Genomic DNA, 14,931 nt, shown 5'->3' with positions numbered 1-14,931 from the left:
TCCCTGGTCGTCCCTACTGCCTCTGATCTGGCAGACTCACTAAACACAAATGCTGTGTTTGTAATAGATGTCTGAGTATCCACCCCAAAAAAATGTAAATAGATTTTTCAATGACTTGTACTTTTACTTTGATACTTAAATATATTTTCGCAACTACATTTACTTTTGATACTTAAGTATATTTAAAACCAAATACATTTAGTCAAGTGACTTTTACTCAAGTAGTATTTTACTGGGTGACTTTCACTTATACTTGAGTCATTTTCTAATAAGGTATCTTTACTTTTACTCAAGTATGAGAATTGAGTACTTTTTACACCACCTGTGGCTCATGGTAGAGAAAGGAACATTCAATTATCTGGCAACAGCTCTAGAGGACATTCCTGCTGTCAGCATGCCAGTTTTACGCTCCCTAAAAACTTCTGACATCTGTGGCATTGTGTTGTGTGACAAAACTTCATATTTTAGAGTGGCCTTTTATTCTCCCCAGCACAATGTGCACCTGTGTAATGATCGCGCTATTTATTCAGCTTCTTGATATGCCATGCCTGTCAGGTGGATAAATTATCTTGTCAAATGTGAAATGCTCAGTAACAGGGATGTAAACATATTTGTGTACAACATTTGAGAGAAATAAGCTTTTTGTGTGTATGGACATTTTCTGGGTACTTTTATTTCAGCTCATGAAACATGGAACCAACATATTTTTGTTCAGTGTAGCAAACTTTCCCAATCTGGTTTTGGCACCCTTGATATTTATTTGAAATACGTGCACTTAACCTCCATAAGTTATGAAGTTATGAAAGAAGTTATGAAGCTCATCATAACTTAATGAATCTAACTATGAACTTTGCATACTTTTACACGTCGTGGTGGTTGTACAACGTAACATATCTTCACATAACTCCACGGCTATTTTATCAAAACTTGTGCATAAATGTGTTTCCATCACAGTTGTCACATCTATTTCACCAACCCAAAAAGTATCCACCCTTTTCGAACAGACCTATTTTGTTTAGTCGTCATTGGAAAATTTTACAGACAAATTAGCTGTTTCCATCTGCCCTGTCAGGGTCTCGACTTACTGTTGAGAGTTCAAATAGTAGAATACACAAGGTGCAATTTTGAAGTTTGGTTGTACAACAGCAGTTTTTCTCTTGTTATGCCATTCACTGACAGTCACTCAATTTGTCATGTCAGTTAACCATTTTTAGATTAGTAAATTAATCTAGTAGTCATGGCCGAATACCGACCAGGCACGCAGGGCATGCACCCAGGGGCCCTGACCTCCAGGGAGCTCCCATTGATTATTTTTGTCACTCTCACTCAGAGATCATTAACATAGCATAAGTCTTGGAACAATTGGTAGAATTGCAGGAAATTAGCTTTAAACTGCAAAAATGTCTGTCTGCCCCAAGGCAAAATGTGTAGAATTGCAGAAAGCTTGCTTTAAAACTGCAACATTTTCTATTCTCCCCATGGCAAAATTTGTAGAATTTACTTTCAAAATGTAAAACAATTCTCTCCACTATCAAAATTGGGGCCACTAACATGTTTTTCCCGTGAGGTGTGGGGGGACCCTCAACCAAATCTTGCATTGGGCCCCCAAAAGCCTAGGGCTTTATGCATGTATGACTGGATAAAAGTGTTTGCTAAATGCAATATATTATATTATTTGTATTATAATATTGTATCATTATTTCAAAACATGCTGATTGGTGTCAGTTGAACACCAAGGCAATGGTTCGTTTGAGAGTGTGTGGGTGTGTGTATAGATGTACACAGTGTACTCTCCGTGAGAGAGTTTGTGTGTATAAAGGGAACTCTAATCCTAGTGTGTGTGTGTGTGTGTGTGTGTGTGTGTGTGTGTGTGTGTGTGTGTGTGTGTGTGTGTGTGTGTGTGTGTGTGTGTGTGTGTGTGTGTGAGAGAGATTGGGAAAAAGGCAGAAGACACATTTTCTGTTTTAACAAAGTATCTCTCCTCTCCACTCCTGTTCTCTAAAGGTGGGCTACTGTGTGAGTGTTCAATATTCTGTATACACCTTTGCATTGAGGTGACAGTGTTTCCTGTAGCCTGTGTGTCGTCACTAGGTTTTGTCCAGGCGTCAATATAATTGACCAAGGTTACCAACCTCCTTTAAAGGAGAACAGACCGAGACAGAGGCTGTGTTGAGTTTCCATCCTGAATACCCTGCATGTCATTGTTTATTCTGGATACTCCATCTCTGTAAATGTTCTCCTGTAGAAGTGATAGCCATTTCAATATACAGTATTTGCACATCAAAAAGCAGAGCATCATAAACTGTCACTGTGTTATCATGCTTTTAGGATTTTACAATACTTGGCCCTGAATGTAGCCTTAATAAATACCCTGACCTTGTTTTTAAAACTGGTGTGTGTGTGTGTGTGTGTGTGTGTGTGTGTGTGTGTGTGTGTGTGTGTGTGTGTGTGTGTGTGTGTGTGTGTGTGTGTGTGTGTGTGTGTGTGTGAATCTGTTTCAGATGTATTTCCTCTGCCTGGCTGTCCCAAGCTCAAGCTACCCTGAATTCCCTCAAAAACACTGAAGATGCTCCCACTTTCTGTTTTTTCAGGGCATTCCCTTGACGACCCAGTCAGCTGTCAGGAGTGTGCAGAGCTGGACCAGGATCTGGAGCTCATTCATATACATTTGTAGGATCTTAATTTGAGCCAGTTTGCTACAGCAGGAAAATAATCCTGTAGCAACAGGAAATGTGAATTATTACGTGGATTATAGTTAATGGACAATTTTGTAGGGGTTGATATATTTTTCGTAAATGGAAATGACAAACTTCAGAAGTCTTTTTCAACCCGCGAATACACTGCATTGCAAGAAATTCTCCTGCAAAAGGGTGATAAAATATAGATCCTACATCTGTATCTATTCAACCAGTCTGTTTATTTATCTATTTGTTTATCTATTTGTTCGCAGATTCCCATTTTTGTTCGAATCTGGGCCGTGCATAAAGGGGACACGATAGGCTTTTGAAAATGTAGCTCAGAATGTTCTTTTGCGTTGATCACCCATGTCTATCTCTATCCCGCATTATCCCTTAATCTCTCTTCGTGCTGTGTGGGAGTTATAGGGGGAAGTCTTCAGCTCTTCAGCTTTTCAGAAATGTGCAGTGAAGAGGACATTATTTTTAGAACAGCATAAGCGTGATTTCTTGCAAACAGATCTTTCAGAAGTTTATTTGTACAATTAAAACAAAAACAACTTGCCCATATAGAAAGAAGTCACCTTTGAGAGTGAAGTCTCTGCCATCACCTGTAAAAAGGTAGCCTATTGAATGCAATGTGCTTTAATTTATGATAACGGATAATAACGCATTGCTTTGTAAGAAACATACTGTATATAGTTAAGAATATTGCAACTAAACCTCAACTGAGAACCAAATAGTAAAAGTATCAAGTTTGATTTTGTGTAATAGAAACACCTCAACTGTTACACTTAAAATGTCGAATGCTCCCTGTATTGAACATGGAATGAATAATAAATAGACAGTGAATATATGATACAGTGGAAATACAATTTGTATTGTCTTTCACCTCAAAATGTGTACTGGTAGTTGTGTAGTAGAAGTGATAGTAGAATATGTACTAATATAGGTGATTGGAATGGTTGGTGGTAGGTAGCTGAATTAGTCTCTCTATTAGTGGTAGTTGTAGCTAGAAATAACAATTCATAATTGAGAAAACAGTATTTTTCAGCACATAATGCACTTCAGTTATATGCTGGATTCTGGAATCATCTCTGGATGTAGAATAAACTCAATCTAATTAACAAACTAGAAATATCAAAAGAAAAACACTCTATTTGTTATCCCTTCCAAGTGCTGTCTATGTGTGTTTTAAATTAAGGGCAGTGTGTAGCTGGTAGTACTGTTGCCACACTGTTACAGCAGTCAACTACAGTAGATGCCAGTGGCATGACATGCGTACAGTATCTACGAGTATTGTTACTGAACTCCTTAGGTATCTGCCATGGTATCTTCAACGCAGCCATCTGCCCAGTCTTGTCCAGGCTTAACAGTTTTAACTTAACTCTTCTGCCAATAACAGCAGACAGGTACCAGTGTCAATACAGTGACAGTATATAAGTGGGGACCAGGTTAGTATATCAGGGGCGTTTTAACTGAAATCCTCAGGTATCTGCCCAGGTATCCTGAAGCCAGCCGTCTGCTGCCCAGTCTGGTCCAGGGTGTTCCTGGGGCTGGATGTGCAGGTAAAGCTGGCTCTGGTCTCCACCGTACAGCTGGTCCTCTGGAGGAACTGCAGGAAGTTCTCATGGGCCGAGCCCTCGTGGCTGCTGGATATGGCCAGCTCGACAGGCCGGACAGAGTAGCAGCGCCGCAGCTTACACAGCTCCTCCCTGATCTGGCGGTTCAGCAGCCCGTAAAAGAAAGGGTTGACGGTGAAGGAGGAGTACGCCAGCCAGGTGACGGCCTTCTCTAGGTCGGCGGGGATCTTGGGCTGGTTGTAGATAGTCAGGTGCAGGTGGAAGGAGAAGTAAGGCAGCCAGCAGAGCAGGAACTGGCCCACAATGACCACCAGGGTGAGGGCGGCCTTGCACCCACCGAAGGGCCTGTGGTGGTGCAGCCTCCTGGGGGCACTGCGGGTGGTGATGATTGTGGTCTGGCTGCTGATGGAGTCAGAGCGGTGTTTAGCATGACTGGCCGTCCAGGATGGTAACGGTCCATGCTGTCTAGCCGCCATGCGGGCCACTTTATAGACATTACTGTACACAGCGAAGATGACCGCAGCAGGCAGGCAGAAACAGGCCACTGTGAAGAGGACAGAGAAGGCCCGGCGGTGGACGCTGTGGCTCCAGTGCAGGGAACAGTGGGCGGCACTGATGGAGCTCAGGCTGCTGTAGCTGGGCCAGCCGAACACAGTGGCCAGCCCCAGCAGGCCTGAGGCCACCCAGACCAGGACCATGACGGCTGTGGCCAGCTTCAGGGTCATCTTCACCTCATAGCGCATGGGGTGGACAATGTAGTAGTAACGCTCCACGCTGATGGCCGTGATGGTGAAGATGGAGGCTGTAATTCATATCAAACTTTATAAATGGCTACATACAGTACAAAAATCAATGGAAAGTGATAAAAAGAAACAGAAGAGACTATAAATAAGAGATGACTATAAGAACATAAAAAACATAATAGTAAACCCACTGATTGATTAAAGGCCATGTGTCCAAAATGGCACCCTTTCCACTGTATAGTCCTAGCCTACCAAAGCTCTGGTCAAAAGTAGTGCACTATATACAGAATAGGGTTTCATTTTGGATGCATACCTAAATTCTGTCTGTCCCTTGTACTGTACCTGCTATGAGGAACACGTTGAGGAAGACGTACACCTGGCACTCCAGCACTGTGAACACCACGCTGGCGAAGTACGGCGAGTTGGACACAATGCCCAGGGGCATGAGCAGTACGGCACATAGCAGGTCCACCGCACACAGGTGGCACACAAAGACAAACTTCCTGAATTGAATGGAATTAACTGTATTAATCCCCAGAGAGAAAACAATATACACATGATAACAAATTGAATTTACTGATGTCTGGTGAAACAAGTAGAATACATGAGATACAGTACCTAAAATATTTCATAAATTAAACTCTAATTCAAGAGTATAAGCAATAGAAACAAGGGAATTGTGCATATAAAATCAGTGCATTAGAAAATCATAGTTCTTATCATTGATCTGTTTGATTATAATCTGGTGTATATTTAACCTGCCTGCTGGCCAAAATGAGGACCACAATGGAAATAAAGTGTTAAACCTTTTGGATTATCCGTGTTGATTATGCATTGTGGTTGAATTGTGTTATTAACTGGTAAAAAATAAATAAAATCAAAAAGTACCAGGTACCTGAGGTGCGGGGCCTTGACCACCACCACCAGCACGGCTGTGTTAGCCAGAAGGGCCACCACGTTCAGGGTCACCATGAACAATATCCCTGACAGGTCCTTGAAGCGGGTCTGGGCGTTGGGCAAGGTGCTCAGCTGTTTGCTAGGGGCCGAGGCGAAGGGCGACCCCAGCCCCCACCCCAGGCTGTCATTGGCTGTAGTATCACTGAGGTTGGGGGTCAGAGGTGAACCAGAGTGTTCCATAGTTCACAACGAGAGTTTCAGAAGAGACATCATGAGCGTTCCATTAGGGCTAGACCCCATTTTTCACTGTGGTGAGCCAGGTGATTCATTCTGCTCAGGAGTCAAACGGTTATACTACTTTTCCCTGTTGGAAGAAAAAGGACGACGACATCAACGAATTGGGAGTGTTTTGGGGATAGTTTTATATTCACAGTAAATCATTATAGGCCATGTTTTGTAGGACATTACAACCTCAAAGACACAATGGTAAAAACAACACAAACACTGATATCAAAGTTTACCATTGCAAGAGCCAGCCAACAGTAGCTCAAAGTTATTTAATGTTTGCATGTGTAAGCTTAGTTAAACCCTGTTCTGTTTTAATGATTGCAATGTCCCACTTAATACTGTCAAGGGATAATAACAACAATTGTATGTCAATTCCACAACGGAAGTGACATTTTTCTGTTATTTAGGAATATGTTCTGTTTTCATTTTGTACACTGTACATTATTCCTTGTGTTCACAAGTATCCATAATAAACCCATCTATGTTGTTACTGCCTATTAGTTTCATCACAGTTGATTGACGCAGGTGTCTACCATCTACCCAAAAGCTATGGAATAGGACATCTATAACATTTATAATATTATATTAGAATACATATTTTTTTTAAAGGATGCTCTCTCTCCATCTCCCTCCCCCTCTCTCTCTTTCTGTAAGAGGAGAGGAGGACAGGGACCTGATCAATAGGAATAATTCATGGAGGAGAGGACACCTTCTCTCTCTCTCTCTCTCTTCTCTCCTCCATCCTTCCCTAACCTTTTGAAATGAGAGATAATGAGTTTGCTTGTTTTAGCAATGCAGCTGCAGGGGACTGACCCTGTTGATTAGTATGAGCAGCTTACCGATCGCTGCAGCTGTACACAGCCCATCTGTAAATAGCCCATCCAACTACTTACCTCATCCCCATATTGTTTTTATTTACTTGTTTAAACTCTTTTGTACACCAGTATTTCTACTTACACATCATCATCTGCACATCTATCACTCCAGTGTTCATTTGCTAAATTGTAATTACTTCACTATTATGGCCTATTTACTGCCTTACCTCCTTACGCCATTTGAACACTGTATATAGATTTTTCTATTGTGTTATTGACTGTACTTTTGTTTATCCCATGTGTAACTCTGTGTTGTTGTTTTTTGTTGCACTGCTTTGCTTTATCTTGGCCAGATCGCAGTTGTAAATAAGAACTTGTTCTCAACTGGCCTACCTGGTTAAATAAAGGTGAAATATATATATATTTTTTAAGTATGTGCCCTGTGTCAACCTGCCTGTGTAGGGCCATGCAACCTCTTCCCAGGACAGACTTGATCTCCTGATCCCAGCGACACACACAAAGCCACTGCTCTTCTACCCAGACTACATCAAAAACAATATAGTTCAATGAACACTGTCTTTTGGTAACATGAATGCACAACATAGGCCCAGTCACATTGATATTTCCCATGCTCCTGTTCAAAATGTTTCTCAGAGCCTGTGGATGTCTGTGTGTTTGTAACTTTGGAGGTAGTGGATTTACTGTACCTCAAAACCTAAATGTCCGGCATAGAGTTACATCAGGTGTGTGACTTCAAAGCAACTTTATCTCCATCCACACAGCTCACATATTATGCCCTTCTCCCCTTTGTGTGCCATGATCACACACACACACACACAGTCACCTGAATCACTGCTGTGCTAGGAGCATCATCCATTTCCCAGAACCTATGACTAATGCATTCTGTTCTGTCTTAGTACCATGTCTTCCAGACTACCATACTAGACCAGTGCTTCTCTACTGATGCTCTCTGCGGCTGAAATCTGCTCTGGTGTCCGGACAACAGATTGGCATGCCATGTTAACTAGGCAAGTCAGTTAAGAACAAATTCTTATTTTCAATGACAGCCTAGGAACAGTGGGTTAACTGCCTTGTTCAGGAAGTGTTGTTCAGGGGCAGAACGACAGATTTTTACCTTGTCAGCTCGGGGATTCAGTCCAACGCTCTAACCACTAGGCTACCTACCGCCTCACAGCACAGGAAGGACTAGTCAGTGCATGTACAGTACATTCTCGTGTGCGTTATGTAATGTTGTCCCCATTTTCATCCTGTCTTAGTATTAGTCCTACATACAGAATATGGCTTCTTCTTTTGAGGCATAAACTAGGTTTCTGAACTGGCCGTTTTCAGCCATGCAATAGCATTTGGTTGAATATCACTACATTCTTAGGAAAATGACTTACTAAAAAACATTTTATTTAGAAATCTACTTCACCAGTATTTTGCCCATCAAAAAGTATGATTTTCTTAAAATGTATAAACTCGGACAATTGAAAATGACTGTCAGTTACAGAAGCGCAAGAGGGTATTCACAAGTCTATGTACTTGAACATGTGACCTAGTATCATTTGATTGAAATGAAAACATCTGCCACAAATAAATCGCACCTCTTTATATGAGACATTCTCTTTATGTACCACAGCAGGAAAATTCTAGTTCACATCAGCATACAACTCTTCTAGACTGTTTACTGTATCGATTAAACCCAACGCACTGAGCTCCAGCTCAATAATAGGCTACCTGAGCTTATTTCAACATGTAAGCTAAGAGTTTTCATATAACTAAAATCTAATTACACAATAAGTATCAATAGCATTTATTTCAGTGTATACCAGGCAAAACATCTAGGTAACAAATTACTTTAAACCACTTTAAATGTACATCAAATCAAATTTGAAATAATTAAATCACTACTCACCTGACATGAATTGTGAGTGTGTATCATAAATCCTTTATAAAATCCTCCTGTCACACTTTCACTTCATTTGAGTTAAAAGGGTACAACTACCTCAGAAGATGCTGGTGTTTTCTGTCCAAGTGGAACTCTATTACAGTATGTCTCCAGGCCAGCTGTGAGGCTCTGGTGTCTGGGTCGGCTCCAACACAGTAAAACAGGTGCACCTGTTCCTAACCCTACAGACTTCTCTTAGTGCCCATCAACCTCTCGAGTTGACCCCAGGGACGACTCACTAAGGCTGTTTGCTCCTTCTATTACCCTGGTTCCTGGCAGTCTTGGTCCTTGGGTTGATAAGTATCCCTGATGGATGGATGTCCTGTGGGAAGGACTTCTGGTTAGGACCGGTGAAGGTGTCAGAGGAGAGTAGTGATAGACTGATAGATGTACAGACTAGGGTCTTCAGAGACACAACAACTGGCTGGGGGAGGGGCTAGCCATAGGTCACCGTTAGAAGCACATCAACAGAGGATCATTGGTGAGGATGCTTTTGTGAATCCACACCCACCCTCATTGTCCCGCCCACACTTTCTCTCATCTCTCAGTCAGTTTATGGCTGTGGTTCCTCAGCCTACACACACACACATTCTCTGTCCTCCTCCTGTCCCTCCAGGACTGCCCTGGGTGCTAAGAGTACAGACACATACAGGTTTAACATGTTTTTTTTTATATAAATAAAAAATGTCATTTAATAGCATTAGTGAAACAAGATTGGATGTTGTGAGATGAGTGGGAATCAGAAAGACGTTCATTTAACAGGCACAATCATTATAGAATAATGTGTTGTTAAGGCTACTATGTGAGTGAATCTATCACAAATGTAATCTATAATATGTGTAGTCTACAGTACTCTTAAATCATACAAAGTCAATATCCTTCTGATCAAAAGTAACATCAACCAACTAAACTGTCTAAACACTGACATCTGTTGGTGGAATAAAACATTGCACTTACAAGACAGAATACAGTAATTACAATGTAAACAATTGTGTGATTATAACCTGGTATTTGGTTATTGAATTTTTTTGACTGGAGATTTAACGGATCCCAAGTCTCTTCTTCAACAGTTTGTCTTCGTTATTTAACTTTGTTCTGACGGCAGCTCGAATCGCACTGTAATCCACACCAAACTTTATCCTCACGTGATCTAGAAAAAATATAATTTAAACATGTATTATTGATATCTTTTATCATTAGAAATAAAAAACATACAGCGCCTTCAGATTCAGATTTGTGTCACTGGTCCACATACAATACACCATAATATGAAAGTGTAATTGTGTTTTTAGACATTTTTACAAATTAATAAAAAATGAAAAGCTGAAATGTCATGAGTCAATAAGTATTCAACCCCTGTTATGGCAAGTCTAAATAAGTTTTTCTTAACAAGTCACATAATACAGTGCCTTCACAAACTTTTTCCAAATTTTTTTGTGTTACAGCTTGAATTTAAAATTGATGAAATTGAGATTTTGTCACTGGCCTACACAATACCCCATAATGTCAAAACAAAATAAACATTTTTTTTTTTTTTTTTTTTTTACAAATTGATAAAAAAATAAAAACTGAAATGTCTTGAGTAAATAAGTTCAGGAGTAAAACTGTACTTAACATAACAAGTCACATAATAAGTTGCATGGACTCAATAATAGCAATAATAGTGTTTAACATGATTTTTGAATTACTTCATCTCTGTACCACACACATACAATTATCTGTAAGGTCCCTCAGTCAAGCAGTGAATTTCAAACACAGAATCAACCACAAAGACCAGGGAGGTTTTCCAATGCCTCACAAAGAAGGGCACCTATTGATAGATGGGTAAAAATAAAGAAAAGCAGACAATGAATATCCCTTTGTGCATGGTGAAGTTATTGATTACACTTTGGGTGGTGTATCAATACACGCAGTCACTACAAAGATACAGGCGTCCTTCCTAACTCAGTTGCCGGAGAGGAAGGAAACTTCTCAGATGTTTCACCATGAGGCCAATGGTGACTTTAAAACAGTCACAGTGTGTAATGGCTGTGATGGGAGAAACTGCAGATGGATCAACAACATTGTAGTTACTCCACAATACTAACCTAAATGACAGAGTGAACAGAAGGAAGTCTGTACAGAATAAAAATATTCCAAAACATGTATCCTGTTTGCAATAAGGCATTAAAGTAAAACTGCAAAAAATGTGCCAAAGAAATTAACTTTATTTCATGTATACAAAGTGTTATGTTTGGGGAAAATCCAACACAACACTGAATACCACTCTTCATATTTCCAAGCATGGTGGTGGTTGAGTTTTTTAGTATAAAAATAAATGGAATAGAGCAAAGCACAATCCTAGAGGAAAACCTGGTTCAGTCTGCTTTCCAACAGACACTGAGAGACAAATTAATGTTTCAAAAGGATAATAACCTAAAACACAAGGCCAAATATACACTGGAGTTGCTTACCTAAACCACATTGAATGTTCCTGAGTGGCCTAGTTAAAATTTTGACTTAAATCAGCTTGAAAATCTATAGCAAGACTTTAACCTAACTAAAGCATTCTATGAATATCAGCACAACTGGACAGTTTTAGTGTTTTGGGAACCTCTCTCTTGTCATAGCCCCACAACCTAAAGAAACATTCTAGGAATCTTCAAAGAACAGACTAAATATGTTCTGGAAACATTATTGTAACGTCAAGTGAATGTTTTTTGCACCCTAAAAGAAACATTGTAGAGTCATCGACACAACTGGATAGTTTTTGTGTTTTGGGAACATATTTTCTGACGTCCCCACAATGTTCTCACCATTCTGTTCCCACAACCTAATGAAACATTCTTGGAACCTTTAAAGAACAGATTAAATATGTTCTAATCGTCAGCACGACTGGACATTTTTTTGTGTTATGAGAAGATTTGCAGCAAACTAACAAATGTTCCGGGAACTTTCACAAAACCAATTTTGGTTTGCTGGAACGACTTTAAATTAAGGTTGAATAAAATAGACAGCAATAAGAAATAGACAAAGTACAGTACCTAGAAGGCCTCTCATGATGTCAGGGGGAAGTTGAGGTTTCTGGGTTTCCTCTTTGGCGATGTTACACCTCCTGCCCTGCAGACTGTGTGTGCCCAGCGTCTCCCTGTCAAACAGCACCATCAGCATGGCTGAGATGTACTTCTTGAAGTCCATGATCTCTGAGATCCCCTTGTACAGATTCCTCTGCACTCTCAGACCCCCGGGGAGGTGGATATAGTTAGCGTCCTGATAAAGTTAAAGACAGAACTGAAGTGTCCATTGTCAGAGAACATTGCAAAGTTGATTTGTCAGAGATATATCTAGTTTTATTTTAGAGAGATACTTTAATTGAATTGCTGTATTTTATGGCCAGCAATGTTTGGATATTGTGTATCTCCTTTCATCAGAAGTACTCCTAGCCTGGTTAAATTAGACTGCATGATGCACTTACCATTTTTTCAGCTGTAGGTGGAGCATTTGGTCTGGTTTAACCTGGCTAAAGTAATCCTAATGCCATATCTCAGGTCGTCTGTCTGAACCCAGGCAAACATGAGGCTATATACATCATTTTCTTGAGAGGACAAGTTGAATGTGACAGTAGCAGCAACTACATTGTAGAATGGCCTGATGGGGGTGGTGACCTCACCTCTACCTCCTGTGACACCACCTGTGACATCTGAACTGGCACGTCCGCATAAGAGATGCTCTGCCCCTCACAGCTTTCTGGGGTGACAGCGTCGTTCACAACATCGTTCACATCATTCCCCTGCTGCCCCCGGGCATGGTCCAGAACAGTCCTCAGGTCATGGGCAGTGTGTCTCATCTGGGTCATCAGGTCATTCATCTCTGACAAAGTATTACAAGAGAGTATTATACACTCAGTGTACAAAACATTAGGAAAACCTTCCTAATATTGAGTTGCACCCCCTTTTGTCTCAGAACAGCCTCAATTTGTATGGGCATGGACTCCACAAGGTGTCGAAAGCATTCCAGAGAGATGCTGGCCCATGTTGATTCCAATGCTTCCCACAGTTGTGTCAAGTTGGCTGGATGTCCTTTGGGTGGTGGACCATTCTTGATGCACACGGGAAACTGTTGAGTGTGAAAAACCCAGCAGCGTTGGAGTTCTTGACACACTTAAAATCGATGCGCCTGGTCCCTTCTACTATACCCCGTTCAAAGGTCAGTCTGCATCATGGAAAGAGAAGGTGTTCCTAATGTTTTATACACTGTGTATATAGACCTCTCATGAGCAATCCACCTAACTGATCAACCTTTTCCAATTTATATTTTCAAGATAACTGAGAACATTGGCAGGTCGTTCATCTCTGACAAAGTATCAGAAAATAATCAGCAACACCCATTTGACCAATGAGAATCGATTATTCAGTCAAGCCATGTTATAAAGATAGATAATCAGCAATCACTCTAACTGATTAGCTTAACCTTTTTCAGTGCATCATTGCAAGATAACGGAGTACATTGACAGTGGTGTTTAAAATACTTGCAGTATCTGTCATGATAAGAAGTCTTTTTAAAAGTTAACACTAAAAAAGTTTAAGGTTGACGCCCAAAAAATTGTCTATTTGGGTAACTTTGAATACCCATTAAATACGATTCAATGAACAATGAGTGTAGTTTTACAACATACCTTTCATCTGTTTCAGTTCCCTCTCAGCCAGCTGCCTGCATCTGCGCTCATATTTCAGTTCTGCTTGGAGCTGATCAATTTTCATCAGGAGAGTTATGGTGTCGGTTCTCGTTTCAGGACTTTGATCGTCTTCTTCCTCGAAGGTGATTGGTTCACCCTGAGAGAGAAACAAAGTACGACACTGTAAAATACAGTACAGTTACTACAGCACATCAACCATACAGGATATTGTACATGGGCCATAATCCTTACTGATACTGCAGGGTGGAAAAGTAAGGGGTAAAGTATTCCGTGAAACAAATTAAATTAGATTGTAACCTGTGGTGGTAATCTGCAGTAATTGTTAGTAACTGATCATCAATTAAATAACCTCTCTCACCTCTATGGGTGAATATCCATCATCTGGTATTCTGTACTTCTCCTCTATTACCTCACCAAAATCCTCCAGAGAATGATCCATGCCAATCTTCATCATTTTGACAGAAGAGCCTGTGTGGACACTGACAGAGTGTGTTGTTGTTGCTGCCCGCTTTGGTGCCATTACTCAGGTGGGCAAACGCCCTGATAAAATATATAACACAGGCACAGAAAATAAGTACATTTGACTAAATATACAAAAATTATTTTCATCAGGTCTGGAGCACTATAATTGTGTATTTGAATAAATAAAATATAAATATTGAAACTGTACATTACTTTTTTCCATCAACTTTTAAGACCATTAGCTTCACATTGGGATTATATTTAAATAGGTTATTACTACATTGATGATGCTGTATGCGCTGCAATAACGTTAGCCACAAAGAGACTCATCTCTGTGGACGCCATATCAGGTCCTTTACAGAACGTGAGCTCTGCGCTGGCAGTTTTTGGACATTTCCCAATATTGTACAAATTAGCCAATTTCAGGCAACACATTACAGATTTTAACACATCATATTACAGCTAACGTTACCCACCTGTGTATTCAATTTCGTTGCTGAGATCGCAGTGAGAATGGATGCAAATCTTTGTCAGTACATGGAAAAGTACTAGCTGGTACTAGCTAGTAGCTAGAGGAAGTAGTACTGCAGTACTGCGGTGTATTTGGTCGCATTAAGTATTTCAGTGTGTGCTTGATGGCAATGAAAATATATTCGATTTTTTAAATAAAACGAGATAATAAAATTTAAAAAAGGTTTGTGCTTAACATGTAACCTCAATGTAAAATCATTATTTCATCCTTTTAATTTTTACTTGGTTTAACTGCGTTCTGGAAGGAACCATTTGTCAGGATCACATCTTTTGGGGAAAGATTTTTCCCTGCACATATTTCCTTCTGAACT

General features: G+C 40.3%; 2 protein-coding genes across 4 annotated transcripts; both read right to left on the bottom strand.

The window, feature by feature from the left end:
• Positions 1-3,194: 3,194 nt before the first annotated feature.
• Positions 3,195-9,517, bottom strand: LOC129815266 (probable G-protein coupled receptor). Of its 2 annotated transcripts, none has more exons than XM_055868909.1 (4): positions 8,920-9,517; positions 5,897-6,262; positions 5,344-5,504; positions 3,195-5,060 (listed from the first exon to the last, which is right to left on the bottom strand). In XM_055868909.1, exons 2-4 carry the CDS (start codon positions 6,136-6,138, stop codon positions 4,150-4,152), a joined length of 1,314 nt encoding a protein of 437 aa, XP_055724884.1. In that variant the 5' UTR covers positions 6,139-6,262; positions 8,920-9,517; the 3' UTR covers positions 3,195-4,149. The 2 variants fall into 2 exon arrangements, with proteins under 2 accessions (XP_055724884.1, XP_055724885.1); XM_055868910.1 differs by having other exon boundaries at positions 9,010-9,517.
• Positions 9,518-9,685: 168 nt separating this feature from the next.
• LOC129815267 (uncharacterized) lies at positions 9,686-14,877 on the bottom strand. 2 transcript variants are annotated; one of them, XM_055868912.1, is made up of 6 exons: positions 14,566-14,877; positions 14,037-14,167; positions 13,607-13,763; positions 12,602-12,801; positions 11,976-12,201; positions 9,686-10,102 (listed from the first exon to the last, which is right to left on the bottom strand). In XM_055868912.1, exons 2-6 carry the CDS (start codon positions 14,145-14,147, stop codon positions 9,993-9,995), a joined length of 804 nt encoding a protein of 267 aa, XP_055724887.1. In that variant the 5' UTR covers positions 14,148-14,167; positions 14,566-14,877; the 3' UTR covers positions 9,686-9,992. The 2 variants fall into 2 exon arrangements, with proteins under 2 accessions (XP_055724887.1, XP_055724886.1); XM_055868911.1 differs by having other exon boundaries at positions 13,986-14,167; positions 14,566-14,875.
• Between the last annotated feature and the right edge of the window lie 54 nt (positions 14,878-14,931).

Source organism: Salvelinus fontinalis, chromosome 18 (assembly GCF_029448725.1).
Source record: "Salvelinus fontinalis isolate EN_2023a chromosome 18, ASM2944872v1, whole genome shotgun sequence".
Classification (NCBI taxonomy): Eukaryota; Metazoa; Chordata; class Actinopteri; order Salmoniformes; family Salmonidae; genus Salvelinus; species Salvelinus fontinalis.
This window is presented reverse-complemented; position numbering and strand designations above follow the sequence as displayed.